The 14462-nt window shown below is 44.7% G+C and overlaps 1 protein-coding gene across 1 annotated transcript in view; it reads right to left on the reverse strand.

Moving 5' to 3' along the window:
- Positions 1–14462, reverse strand: part of DNAH5 (dynein axonemal heavy chain 5) — a 98549-nt gene that overhangs the window by 15090 nt on the left and 68997 nt on the right. Inside the window, exons 33-41 of the mRNA XM_083623652.1 lie at positions 13306–13549; positions 10478–10592; positions 7591–7781; positions 7060–7181; positions 6138–6287; positions 4946–5191; positions 3292–3511; positions 2471–2676; positions 995–1198 (exon numbers count right to left, since the gene is read on the reverse strand). Of these exons, the coding sequence (XP_083479778.1) occupies positions 995–1198; positions 2471–2676; positions 3292–3511; positions 4946–5191; positions 6138–6287; positions 7060–7181; positions 7591–7781; positions 10478–10592; positions 13306–13549 (1698 nt within the window). The remainder of the gene's footprint in view (positions 1–994; positions 1199–2470; positions 2677–3291; positions 3512–4945; positions 5192–6137; positions 6288–7059; positions 7182–7590; positions 7782–10477; positions 10593–13305; positions 13550–14462) is intronic.

Here is a 14462-nt window from a genome sequence, read left to right on the forward strand (position 1 = left end):
TTTTCTAGAAAAATAGCACTGAAGTATCCACTAAATATATGAACTTTTGAATTGGTTTCTTACATGGTTTGTAAGAGTGCAGCAGTTCAGCTAATAATGACTTCCATAAACACTTTCAAGAAACCCTTGAGTGAAGCAGGAGAATAATAATAATAGTACTTAACATGTGTATAACACTTTCAAACGTTCAAAAGGCCCTACTCGCACTATTTATTTGTAATCCTTATAGCAATCCTACAAAGTATGTCAGTTTATCCCCTCCTCACCCCTACTATAGAGGGGGGGGTTGAGGTTGAGAGAGTAGCTTGCCTAAGGCCACATAGTAAAGGACCCCTGGACAGTTAAGTCCAGTCAAAGGCAACTATGGGGTTGCGGCGCTCATCTCGCTTTTCAGGCTGAGGGAGCTGGCGTTTGTCCACAGACATCTTTCCGGGTCATGTGGCCAGCATGACTAAACCGCTTATGGAGCAACGGGACACCGTGACGGAAACCAGAGTGCACAGAATTGCCATTTACGTCCCCGCCGCAGCGGTACCTATTTATTTACTTGCACTGGTGTGCTTTCGAACTGCTAGGTTGGCAGAAGCTAGGGCAGAGCTCACCCCATCACGGGGATTCAAATCACCGACTTTCTGATCGGCAAGCCCAAGAGGCTCAGTGGTTTAGACCACAGCACTACCCGCATCCCACTTAGTAAATCATGACACAGGCAAGATTCAAATTGGTGACTTCCTGATCAGCAGTACAAATTTGTATCTGCCCACTAATAACAAATTCCACCCATCTCTACATCTAGGCATAGAGTCCTTTATATTTGAGACACCCTTGTGTATGTCGTCAGCTTTCCCACCTACGGGAAACAGAATTTGCCTATGGGAAACTAAATTAAAGCGCCAGTAAAGCAGTAGAGTGGCCTCACAAAGGAGAGAAAACAAATTCCGACAGATCCTCTCTTAGGTTTTCCTTCTGAGAAGTTGCTGCTAACTATACAAACCTGTATATACTGAAGATACTGGTCCAGCACAGCACACTTGGGTATGCTGTAACCTTTGTAGAAGGAGAAGTCCTGGCCAAACATGTTTTCGCTGAACCACACTTTAGCAAAAGTGTTGAGCAGCCTTTTGTCATAGTCATCCGTAACTCGGCCACCATACTGAATCTCCCCTATCATGTAACGAACAGTATTCCAAGACACACCCTGAAACAAAAACAGAAAAGGGTGCGGCATGATTTCATGCAGCAGGACACTAAAAATGTGTGTGTGTATCTATATATTGATGGATATAAATATGCTGATTTTGAAAATTCCGAGACTTCTGAGAGTCAAACTTGAACCATTGCAGTCAGATCACTTCCCCAATCCATCTCCCGACCCCTCAAGACCTGCTTCTTCACCCTACATAATCTGATCTCCATCATTTTGCGGTAGATGAAACTCTAGTATTACATCTGCTCAACAACCAAAGCTTCCCCCCCCTCCCACTCTTATTTCAAAGCTATTTTTGTCTCTGTATCAGGAAGGCACCAGGCCAAATTGGTTGCCAATAAATATTGCTGCAGATATTTCTGGGAGCATAGTCTTTCTGATGAGTGGCTCTTCTCCAAGTTTGTTAATTGTCTTACTTTAAATGTTGTGAGGTTCTGAAGCCCTTTTAAAATGTGTTTTTTTGGGGTGGGGCGGTTATTGGGTTGTTGTTTTTATTTTGATTATGTATTTTGTGCTTTTATATTTTGATTTTACTCTGTGAACTGCCCCAAGACCTCCCGGTATAGGGCAATATATAAATTCAATAAATAATAATAATAAATAAGTTAGGCAGCAGCATAGACGGTAAGAGTGCAGAGAGTGTTGAAGTCTCCACTCTGCACATCAAAGTTAATGGACCTTTAATCTAAGTTTTAAAGGTGATGGTAAATGCACCAAATTCAAAAGGTGCTAGATTTTGACCACAAGGAAAGAACTGGGTGCACATTCTCTCCCAATTCTTCCTTTGCAACCACATGCACCCGATGTCATATGACATGAGGCAGATATAAATGTGGCTGTGATTGGCCCTCAAAGGTGTGACAGCCCTAGTTAGGCCCACGTGCCATAGGTCACCACTGATCAACTTATACACGGACGTAGAAGGAAGAATCCATTTGCTGAAACAATTTAATTGTCCACACTACAGTGTACTGTAGGTTAAATACTTAAGGTTAAGTACTTAATTTGTTCCGGAAGTCCGTTCTTAACCTGAAATTGTTCTTAACCTGAAGCACCACTTTAACTAATGGGGCCTCCCGCTGCCGCCGTGCCGCCAGAGCACAATTTCTGTTTCCATCCTGAAGCAAAGTTCTTAACCTGAGGTACTATTTCTGGGTTAGCGGAGTCTGTAACCTGAAGCGTATGTAACCTGAAGCGTATGTAACCTGAGGTACCACTGTATTTCAAATACCACCTAAGTTGCTAAACTGCAGAGCCAAGTACCTTTTTGATGTCCATGTCATCCAAATGGTTCTGAACAAACTGTACTGTGGCATTGAAATCAGCTTGGTTGAACTCGTAAGGAATGTTCCATCCCAGAGGTCCAAATTTCCTCCTTTCCTGGACCGTGGAGTGTAGGAAGGCTACAGCATACAGCATTGGTTTCCACTGAACCATGTTGCTGATATCCAACAGATCCTGACTCACACCTGTCACAAAGACACTTCTAGATAATATCCATAACACCAGAGGAGTGGCTATGTTAGACTCATGCAGCAACATACCATGAAGAGTCATGTGTTACCTTAAAGATGAACACATTTATTATGGATTAATGAACTCAAAACCAAATGCATGGATCTTAGCTGGCACGCACATAAAGGAGAAGGTTGTATTGTGGGAGTTGAATGGCAATTTGATGCAAAAATGACATGTGATGACCTTACAAAAATGTCAAATAGGTACACCTTTCATGGTAGCAGATGGGTGATAATTTGCTCAGCATTACTGAGATAAATTAGGAGCTTTAGTTTTTATAGTGCCTTATAGGAGGACCATATTATAGCAAAGTACTCACATTTCGTTTTCTAGAGCTACATTTGTTAGTCCTATTCCATTTCTTCAAATACTTCCATATGACATTACTTGTACAAAAATAATATACATCACTGTGTTTTTTAAGGACCCAGACTAAATATTTAAATATATGCACAGAGTGCAATTCCTTGTAGGAACTGATCACTCATGATGCCCCTATTAAAAGCTACTGGGGGGGGTGGAATCGCAGAGATACTGAAGGGGAGAGGGAAAAGCAAGTCCCTCACCTCCATAGGTTCTCTTCAGGCCAGCTTTGAGTCCTTGGGGAGGCTCATTGGTGAATTTTATAGACATCTGTAGAAGGGTGATGGGGAAATGCTTGTGGACCTCCGTAGTCATCCACAGACGGAAGGCCTCGTGAACATTTTCTGTTTCAACAATCGTGTCCATCAACTCATCCATAAAGTCAAGACCCAGGTGACAATTCTGCAAAAGCGCCCATCCACCCTAAGAAAGGGAAATCATTGAAGAAACTTGATTTGATATTCATTTTGGAAGTCAACACAATCCAAACCAATTTCGCGATTGTTTTCTGCTGGTGATACTACAGTTCATATGCCTACAATGCTGTTCTAGTTCTTTTCAATGCCAGTGTGCATCCTTTTCTTGCTCTCCGTCCTCATACAGATGGAGACCAAGCCCAACCAAGCTCAGCCTCAAACCTCTTTCTCCCCAATCAGGGTGGATGTTCAAACTCTTACCATGTAGATTCTGTTCTTGAAAGAATATACTGTTCAATTAGAGGCAATTAGCTTTATTTGGGGGACGGGGAATTAATTTAAACATGAACAACCAGCTGACTATTCAACCTAATTCAAACATGAACAACCAGCTGACTATTCAACCTAACATGCAGCACACAAATGTATGTCTCAACAAACAACAGTACAAATAGCAACAGAGTTTATAGTCTTGGTCAGGCTTCCTCAAACTCGGCCCTCTGGCTGTTTTGGGACTACAACTCCCATCATCCCTGGCTAACAGGACCCTTGGTCAGGGATGATGGGAATTGTAGTCCCAAAACAGCCAGAGGGCCGAGTTTGCCTATGCCTGGTCTTGGTTTTTCCTGTTGAAATTCCTCTCTCCTACCAAAGCTGGCAATTCCATTGTCACTAGTGAGGGTAACTCATGTGAATATATCTAGCCTTGGATGGAAAAGAACAATTGGTCTTACCTGAAGAGCAGATTTGATAGGTTGCTGATGACCTGAATGGATTGGGTATGATCCTGTCACGTGATGAGATTATGCCCAGCCCATTTACGGCACCAGCAACCTGCTCAATCTAGACATTATAGCAAGTGCATGAGTGCCAAACTGGCCATTCAACATCTAATTTAAAAACTCCATTGAAGAAGAGTCTGCCACTCTCTGAGGGAGTCTGTTGCACTGTCAAACAGCTTACCTTCAGAAAGTTCTTTTTGATATTTAGTTGGAAAAAGGTTCCCACCCCTGCATTACTGTGAGCACGTGAATGGAAGCAATAAACCCACACCATTTCCCATTCTCTCACTTGTAATGTGCATTTGTCAATTCCTTGCCCCACTTCTTAAGCGGCCATGAGAGTAGGGAAACTCAAGACATGATAACGTCATGCCTCCCACTGTAGGCTACCATTCTAACTAGGAAGTAAGCCCCTCGAACACAATGGGACTTAATTCTGAGTAATCTCACACAGCATCATGTCTCAAGTTTACTAGACATTACCAGGAGAAGGTGGTGTGAAGCTGTCTCTGTTGGTGGCACAAGGTCTCTGTAGGAACCAGTTTCTGCATGGATCAGCAGCCAATTATGCCTAGCCTAACCCATGTTGATGACCGATAAAATCCTGGAAAAATTCAAAGACTGATCTGCACTAAAAGAAAGTAGAGAATTTGTCTCACGTGTGCCATAGTTTGCTGCAGAAGTTTGCGGGCATGAACCTCCTGCCCTTGGCCCATGGACACATAGCGTGTCTCAATCTTCAGCCTTTTCCCCAGAGCAATGATGAAATCAGTGGGATCGGAGCCCATGGAAAGGAAGCAGATGAGAGGAGTGCGAGGATCGGATTCTTCCCAAGTCTTCTCCAAATCTAAGATGACCCCTTCTGCATATTTCTCCCCCATGGTATCCATAATGTACTTCCTAGCCTAGTGGAAAAGAAAAGGAGATGTGCACCAGTTTTCCCACACTGATTTTCATACCAAGTTTTCAGTTCTTACGAGACATCAAACCATGGATACAACTATATATCTCAAGAAACACAGGTTCCCATCTTCATGTCTTCCTGGTAATACAGGGTATTGGTGGGTGGGCATTTTTGGAGCATCAGCAGGTAAGAGAGGTGCTGTTGGGAATGGGAAAGATTCCTACTGTGTTGGACTGCAGGAGCTTTGACATGTAAGGATCTCTTTGCTTATAATGCTCACTTTAGAACTGCTTTGAGCCCCAACCCCCCCGTCGGCATTCTATTCCCATCCTAGTCAAAGCTTTTGTGATGGCCTGGGAATCCGATTCAGAGGCTGAACCGAAGGAATCCCAGCCTGCACAGGAGTCCCCGCCTCCAGGGCCGGCTGAACTGGGGCAGGGCCTTGATTCTGAAGCGGCTGCACCTGTGCCGGATCCTCAGGAGCTGGCACCAGGTGAACCCACTCTGGCTCCGGAGGGGGTTGAGGACACAGTGCCTACAGGTGCACCTCTCCCAGCCCTGTCAGGGGAAGGTGAGTCTTCCCCTGGGTCCAGTAACCCTCCAGCCTCTCCTGAGCTGCAGAGGCTCGAGGCGGAGGGAACTGGTTTCTCCCAGGAGGAGTGCTTGCCTTAAGGCCAGGAGAGGCAGGTCTCCTGGGGGCTGGGACCGCCCCAAGCCTCAGAGAAGATAAAGGCCAGTCAGCCCGGTCCCAGGTTGCGGGAGCAAAGTCGTTGAAGAGCTGTTTCGGCCAGCACCCAGTCCTGTTCCCCCAGAGTTCCTGTCCTTGCCCGGCTCCTCGCTTTGGACCCCACTTCGCCCGTGGAGGACTGTCTGCCGACCCTCGACTCAGGTCCTGGACCTCGCCCCACGGTAACCTCCCCCCGGGACCAGCACAGCTTTTGGCCTACCTGAGCTATCGTTCTATCAGGACACCAAGACCTTATGAGGAGGAGGCGTCTGAAGCAGTCCAGAGCTTGGTCATAACCACTGGGAACAAGTTCTTCTTCTGGTTTCTCCTTATCAAACCAGATTTTCCACTGTTTTTCTGTCCGTGAGATCTATTAAGAACAAATACGGGAATATGTTTATTAAATAGCATAGATAGCAAGATTTATTTATTTTTTAGTTTCAGATATCTTAATGGAGGACTAGGGGTGTCCCTTTCTAGAAAACGTCCATGCTAATGGCAGCATCACAGCTTGACCACTGTCATGCGCTTTGTGCATTCCCACTCTTGAAGACACCTCAGAAACTTCACTTGGTCCCAAGTGTGACAGTATGGCTTTTATCTTAGGCAAGCCTCATGAGCATATTGAATCAATGCTTCAAGAGCTTCATTGGGTACCAGTTAGTTTTTGAGCTAAATTTAAGGAGCTGTGTAGTCTTGGACTTTACAGCCAGGGCCTGGGATATATGAAGGAATGTCTTCTTCCATATATTCATCCCTGGGCTTTGGGATCTGTAAATGTTTTTATGGTTGCCACCATCGTGGAAGATGAGACTAGTCTCTATTTGCAAGAGGACCTTTTCAGTAGTGGTCCCACAATTTTGGAATTCCCTTCTTTTGAAAATGGTCCACCAGAAACAGAAAATCTGCTTCCGAAACATCTGTTCAGCATGGAGATTGAGGCCTTCCAACACGATTGTCTTAACACATGCCAGTCAAATGGAAAATACATTTTGAGGCAGGCTTGGACTTCACTTTTCTAGGTTCACGTCAGCAGTTCCTCTGAAGCATAAAAGGCATGTGACATTGAAATATCTACAGAATCCTTCAAGAGAATGAAACGTGTCACACTGCTTAATCCTTGCCTCCTGTCAATCACCTACTTGGTCAAGAACATCTGAAAATTGTCTCAGTTTACTGAGCTCCACCAAGTTCAGCCAAGTCATATCCAGGATCCATCTAGCTGGTTTAGGTGGACAAGCTTTCAGATCCAAAGAAGCACCACCTGAAAAAAGACATTACAGCAAAAACCAGTTGAAAAGAGCTACTAAATATATAAAGTCAGATATTTAAAATTCTATTCATGGTGGATGGGCTGTGACTGCGCTGCCCTCTTCCCATGGCACAATTGCCCCACCTGTACCTCATGTGTTGGACTTTGCATAGAGGCCTACACCAGCATACTGGCATTCTCCATATCCCCTACTGCAGAGATGGGGGCCCTGTAGTCCTCCAGATGTTCCCAGACTACAATTCCCATGACATCCATTCCTAGCACAGGCTGAGGCTGATGGGAGTTGTAGTCTAATGAAATCTGGAGGGCAACAGGTTGCCTGCCACGTTGCATGGAGAATTTGAACATTTGCACCGGGTTGGAACACAGTAAGTTGCACATTTTATGCAGTAGCTCTGACCTTTAATCAGGGTCAAGAACTCCTCGTGCTTCACTTTGCCCCGCTGTAAGTCAATCTTCAAGGTGAGGAGCAATGTGAACAGGAACTTGTGCTCCTCATAAAGCCCTCGTGCAGCGTACTTATATACTTCATAGGTCATATGCTCAATGATATTTGCTATTCTCTTGCTCGTAATGGGGCTCTTGACAGACCTGTTCAAAAGAAAGTGGGGAAAGGAGAGAATGAAAGCGTAATCTAGTGCCATTGGTGAGGTTTTTGAAAGCCTTTTCTTCTGAAAAGAAAGCATTTTCAAAGCTGCACTTCATAAGCCCGAACATGTGCGGAAACAGGCAGTCACAGTGGCCAAATCGACATATAAGCTGCTCAGTCACCGTGATCCAACAGAACTCTTACTACACTAGACCTAGTAAGGGAGCTAAGCTTACTACTTACTATGACCATGCAGGTGGCTCTGTGGTCTAAACCACTGAGCCTCCTGGGCTTGCCGATCAGAAGGTCAGCGGTTCAAATCCCTGTGACGGGGTGAGCTCCCGTTGCTCTGTCCCAGCTCCTGCCAACCTAGCAGTTCGAAAGCACGCCAGTGCAAGTAGATAAATAGCTACTGATGAGGCGGGAAGATAAACAGCATTTCCGTGCACTCTGGTTTCTGTCATGGTGTCCCGTTGCGCCATAAGCGGTTTCGTCATGCTGGCCACATGACCCGGAAAGCTGTCTGTGGACAAACACCAGCTCCCTCGGCCTGAAAGTGAGATGAGCGCCACAACCTCACAGTCGCCTTTGACTGCACTTAACCGTCCAGGGGTCCTTTACCTTTTACCTTTGGACCTAGTAAGGGAGCTAAACTATTTTATCAATAGATGGAAGGGCACAGTATTTCGGCTTCAAATACTGAAATGTATTATCTTTATCCTTATCTGTTCTGCCTGATTATTATTTTTTAAGAAAACCTGGCACAGGTGAGAAGCTTGTGAAGACAGAGTTCTATCTAATAAAGTCACCCCACTGTGCCACCAACTGCTACTGACCTACTGGTTCCTTCCAACGAAGGTAAACTCAAGGGCCAGCAACAGGCCCATCACACACATTATTGTGTGTCTGCCTGCTGATCATATGGACAAATAAGCGAAGGGCAAGCAGTTATTTTGCCCTTTAGAGACAAATTGCTTCTGGTTAACCAGGGTCCCCTAATCTCTGTGGACGACATATTATTCAGTTGCCTCTGAAGTGATTTCCCCGTCTTAAACAACAGAAGCTCAAGCCCTTGAACGCAGCTTTAAGCTTCCGATGTCAGTACACAGCTTAAGAGGATTTTTGTTTTCCGGGTAGGATTTCTGTTTCCTTTCATTACATTGCTCACTATCTCTCCCAAGCTCTTGATAGTTTGGAGACAAAACCCTGGGAGAAGACTCCAGCCCTTGAGAGGGATAGAGCGGGGAAGCTTAGCAGATGCAATCAGGAATTTACTTAAACTGAGAAATTGTGTGGAAATCAATACAAAAAGGATTGTACTATAATGACAGCATTAGGTTACTTTGCCCATTCAATGGCAAACGCAAACACAGGGGAAATAGTCATCAAGCGAAACCAAAGACTCTAGATTTTCAGACAGTTAAGACAAATGATAGTGCTGTTATGGATCACGGTTTGTGCACTGTTTTCCCTATCCTGCTCTCATTTCTGGTCAAATGGATTTGCTAAGTTTTTGTGCAATGTCCACGACATGCCAAACGAAAACAGTGGCGCAAAGTGAATGAAGGAACACTCCAAACGATGCTGCCTTCCTTGCATCACTTCCGACTCCTTGAAAACAGTCTGGCCATCTGATTATATACTGTTATGAGAACTGTAAGGTCTCAAATACAGAATAAATATTCATAAATGCACACATATCTAAATATATGAACCACGCGTCTGAAATAGTATGGGAGAGCAATCCTGAAGCCATTCTGACTCTCCCAATGACCTCAAATATTCCTCTGCTGTAAGGGAGGCAAATGGGGAAAAGCCTTCCCATTGTCTTTTTGCTTGCATATCCTGTCTTATGGGCATATTTGTGTATGAATAGGGTAAGCCTGTGACCTGGATTTAGGAACTGAAGTATTAACCATCACAAAAGAATGGCCAGGTTGCCCAGGTAATGCAATCAGCGACCATTATCAGGTATCCTGGCAGACAGGATTTCTGCCATAGACCACCTCCTTCTGTGATGTATGCATGACGTTTTTTTTGGGGGGGGGCTACCGGGATGCAGGTTAAACCACAGAGCATAGGACTTGCTGATCAGAAGGTTGGCGGTTCGAATCTCCGCGACGGGGTGAGCTCCTGTTGCTTGGTCCCTGCTCCTGCCAACCTAGCAGTTCAAAAGCACCTCAAAGTGCAAATAGATAAATAGGTACCGCTCCGGCGGGAAGGTAAACGGAGTTTCCGTGCACTGCTCTGGTTCACCAGAAGCGGTTTAGTCATGCTGGCCACATGACTCGGAAGCTGTACACCGGATCTCTCGGCCAATAAAGCGAGATGAGCGCCGCAACCCCAGAGTCAGTCACGACTGGACCTAATGGTCAGGGGTCCCTTTACCTTTACCTTGGGCTACAGGGTGGGCCATTTCAAAAGTCTATATAAGGGCTTGCACACCATTGTTCAGGGTTCGTCTCCCTCTGTGTGTGGTGAGTGGGGACCCTGTTGCAACAGGTCCTTTAATAAAGATCATACTTACTAGCCGCTTTGCTTCTCAATATACTCTGGCTGGCCTGTTTTCTGCTACCGATAGGAAACCCACTTAAGGACTCTATACAGGCTCCAGAATACCCCATAAGGGAAAGGGAGCAGTTTTTCTTATAACAATACCAATCCCCAGAAAGGGAAAGATCTCACTTGTCATAGTTACCTAGCAAGGGAAAGGTCAAACAGGCCCAAGAACTGTCGGAGTGAAGTCTGATACATGACATTAACCATACTCATCTCGGTTATCAGGAAATAGAGAATGCTTCCTCTTGTTGCAACTGGAGAAAAGAAAAGTTGGATATGATCAAAATACAGAATGCAATACAAAAGCGGGTGGTCTTCTGATGGACAAATAATAACATGTTGTTCATGGTTAACAGAGGGCTCATTTGCACCACATTTTCCAGGTACAAGTCCAGGCTTTAGAGCTCTGTTGATGAATTTTATTTTATTTTTTGTCCCAGCACTTTCCCCAGGAAAAACCCATATTTTACTGTTGTTGCTCCAATTCAGAGGTAAAACATGGGTTTTCCCAGGCAAAGCACTGGGACAAAAAGAAGAAGAAGAAGAAGAAGAAGAAGAAGAAGAAGAAGAAGAAGAACACTTGGATATGGGTCACAAAAGGAAGTCTGAACGAGACCTGATAGAACATTGTTTTCAACAATAAACCCCACTGCCTATATACTGCAAATAGAAAAATTCCAGACCTCTTTCTTTCTGTCTTAATGCTTTGCAGCAAGCCACACATCCACCTATTTTAAAACTGCAGTGCGTGCTCCAGATTTCTGCTTTTCTGTTCCATGGGTGAAATTCCACTAATACACCAATTCAGGAAGTCACAGAAAAGCAATGCATCGCAACGATGGCATGAGCCCCAGAATTCTGGGAGTTCAGCCACTGGATTTTTGAAGTGTGCACTTCCATATCTATTTTTAATCAGGGCACTATGGGGTTTGGGAACCTGTTTCAGGTTGCAGCACATCTGAAGAGGCCACCCAGACAGGTTGGAGAAATGGAGAAGGTAGAGGCAGGGCCAGAACCCTTGCAGAAATATCTTAGACTCTGGCAATCACCAATGAGATTGGCAGCCTGATCCATTCCAGAATCAATTTACAGTTCAGATCATTTTCCGAATCTCCAATGGGCATTCAGCAAAATAATCCAGTTTCTATACATTTTTTCCAGTGTGGATTAAGCCAAGAGCATCTATCACAGATACAGCTCTCCCTCCAGTGGCTTCTCAACAAAGAGCACGAGAGATGCAACATCAACACAGTAATAACGCTTTGCTGAATCTCTACTGTTCTGAACAGACTTCCTTGTTGTTGATTTTATAACTAACTGCTTTTCTTACTTTTATAACTGTATATTATATTATGGCAATCTGCCTGGGACCATATGGTGATGGGTAAGTAAAAAAAAGATCTCATAAATAAAATAAAGTAAAACAAGATAAAATAAAATACACCATTGGATAAATCTTATAATGGACTTCATACATAAGACTATACGTAATATGTAGATGTAACAAAGGTGTAGAACATTTTTGGCCTGGCAGCCAGCCTTGTGAGACATGGACCACTTATAAACACCATCTCCAACTCCTCGAATGATTTCATCAATGGTGTCTCTGAAATTTTTTACACATCACTTGGAAAGACAGGCGGACTAATGCCAGTGTATTGGAAGAAGCAAAGAGCACCAGTGACGAAGCAATGATTCTTCAACATCAACTTCGTTGGACTGGTTGTGTTGTGTGGATGCCTGATTATCGTCTTCCAAAGTAACTACTCTATTAAACTTAAGCTTAAAAATGGAAAGCATAATGCTGGTTGTCAACAAAAGAGGTTTAAAGACTCTCTCAAGGAAAATCTAAAAAAATGTAGTATAAACAGTGACAACTGGGAAACAATGGCCTGCGAGTGCTCCAATTGGAGAACAGCCTTTACCAAAGGTGTCTTGGGTTTTGAAGATGCTCAAACTCAGGACGAAAAGGGAGAAACGTGTTAAGAGGAAGGCACGCTTGGCAAACCCTCACCGTGATCAACTCCTACCTGGAAACCTATGTCCCCACTGTGGAAGAATGTGTGGATCCAGAATTAGCCCCCACAGTCACTTCCGGACTCACTGTTAAGAGACAATCTTACTCGGCTATGAGTGATCACCAAAGAAGAAGAAGATCTCTCTCTACTTCTGCAGACAGGTGGGTGGTGAAGGCCACTGCCAAAGTGTTTTTGCACAGCACTTTCCAAGTGCCCAACACCAGCTGGTTGACAGGCACTTGGGAACAGCAGCAGAAGGGGCTTGGACAGCCCTATGCCTAGGACTTCAACCCTGCTTTCTTCTGGGATCGGCTGCATGATTGAATTCCATGTGAGGAACTTGGTCATGCAGCTGTTCCATTAAGGATGAACTCCCTGCCCCTTAGATGATGGGTGTTGACTTCAGCCATGCTCCCTGCAGGGTTCAGCTGTGCGACCAAGTTCCCCACAGGGACCTCTGTCATGCAACCGATCCACAGATGTCATCAGGTGTGGGGCAGGTGGGCATGGTTTGGGGGAAATGGCCTTATAGGCCAAACTGGGTCCCATGCCAGGCCACAACTAGCTCACAAGCTACAGGGTCCGCACCCCTGCAGTAAGTACATACAGATAAATTAAAACAAATCGGTTGGGAGTGAAGAGGAGAAAAATAGAAGACACATTTTCAAGTACCCCATGGAATGGTGAAAGTATGTACTGATGAGGATGGAAGGATGCAGCAATGCTATGGATTGATCGTATGGGCAAAGTGAAGTGGGACCAGGAAAACATCAATTCCCGAAACTATAGACCTGCCAGACACTATTTTCAAAGACTAACACATCTCTGTATTAGCTATATAATCTGGTTTTTCCCATGTTTCCATACTGTCATCTCCCAGCTCCAATCATGATTCTGACCACTGACTTAAGACAGTTGGGTCACCATCACTAGAGGGCATTCTGCTCACCAGGTCTGTATTCCTCTCGGGCTGAATTAATCTGTACTTCAGTCTCTGCAGAAATTTGCAATTTCTGTGTCACCTCCTCTGCCGTCTTCTTTGTGTTGCTAAGTACAATGATGAGACTCTCATCTTCCACCAGAGAGCCTTGTGTGCTTGTCAGCCGGTACAGCAAGTTATCTTCCAGTTCTTTCATCTTTCTTTTGTTAGCAGTCACATCTTCCATCAGATCCGTTCTCTCTTTCTCCAGCTCCTGTTAAAGTTCACCATGAAGCCACACATCAGTGAAATGCTTTGTCAGAAGCAGGCTCATTAATGTATACAATACACAAAGTCAAAAGTATAGGCAGTGCAGTAATGGGTATAACAGGCAATGTAACTGAGACCCCAAATGTGGCTTTCCATATATGATTTTTGGACTCCACTTCCCATTAGCCCCAGCCAGCATGGCAAATGGACAGGGGTTATAGGAGCTGTAGTTTATAATAATGTCTAGATGAGAACAGCTTTCCCCTTCCCCTTTCTACAGGTATGCCTTGATACCTGATTTTTTATTTCCACTAGGAACATGCATGAAATCCAGACTCTGAAGAAAACCCAAGTGGCCTGCAGAACTCATCCTTGCAAGGATGGAGAGGTCCAGCCCATCAATGTGGCAAAGACCATTTCAAAGCCTCAGACCAAACCAGATCTCACTGTAGCCTTATTAGACTTTACCGATTGGTTGGGTGAGCGTTGCTCCCGGAGAGGGAGGAAAGAGTCAAAAGACACCGAGGTTGCTTCAGAGAAAGAGTTGTTTATTTCTGCTCTCCGGAGCAGCAGAAAGGCACTTGCGTGGTCAGTTCACAGCAAGAGCACTTAAAGAGTGGTTACACACAGCTTATATACCCTTTCTGGTCCCCTTGCCCCCTCCCCAGGAATCCAGCCACGTCAGCTTATACACGTAAGTTGACATCCATGACCATAAACAGATGTTCCTGTTCCTATACTCTTGACCATAAAAGGATGTTCCTGTTCCTGTATTCCTTATCTTGGGGTAAGAAGGTCACCAACTTTAAGAGCACTCCTGGCGCCATCCCCGAGCGCGGGGGTGTCTTGCAAGGTCTGTGTGTCAGTGTGTCAGGATATTTACAACCTACAAGATAAGATAAGCCCCAGCTCTGCCA

Source organism: Podarcis filfolensis, assembly GCF_964270895.1.
Source record: "Podarcis filfolensis genome assembly, chromosome: 7".
Taxonomy (NCBI): Eukaryota; Metazoa; Chordata; class Lepidosauria; order Squamata; family Lacertidae; genus Podarcis; species Podarcis filfolensis.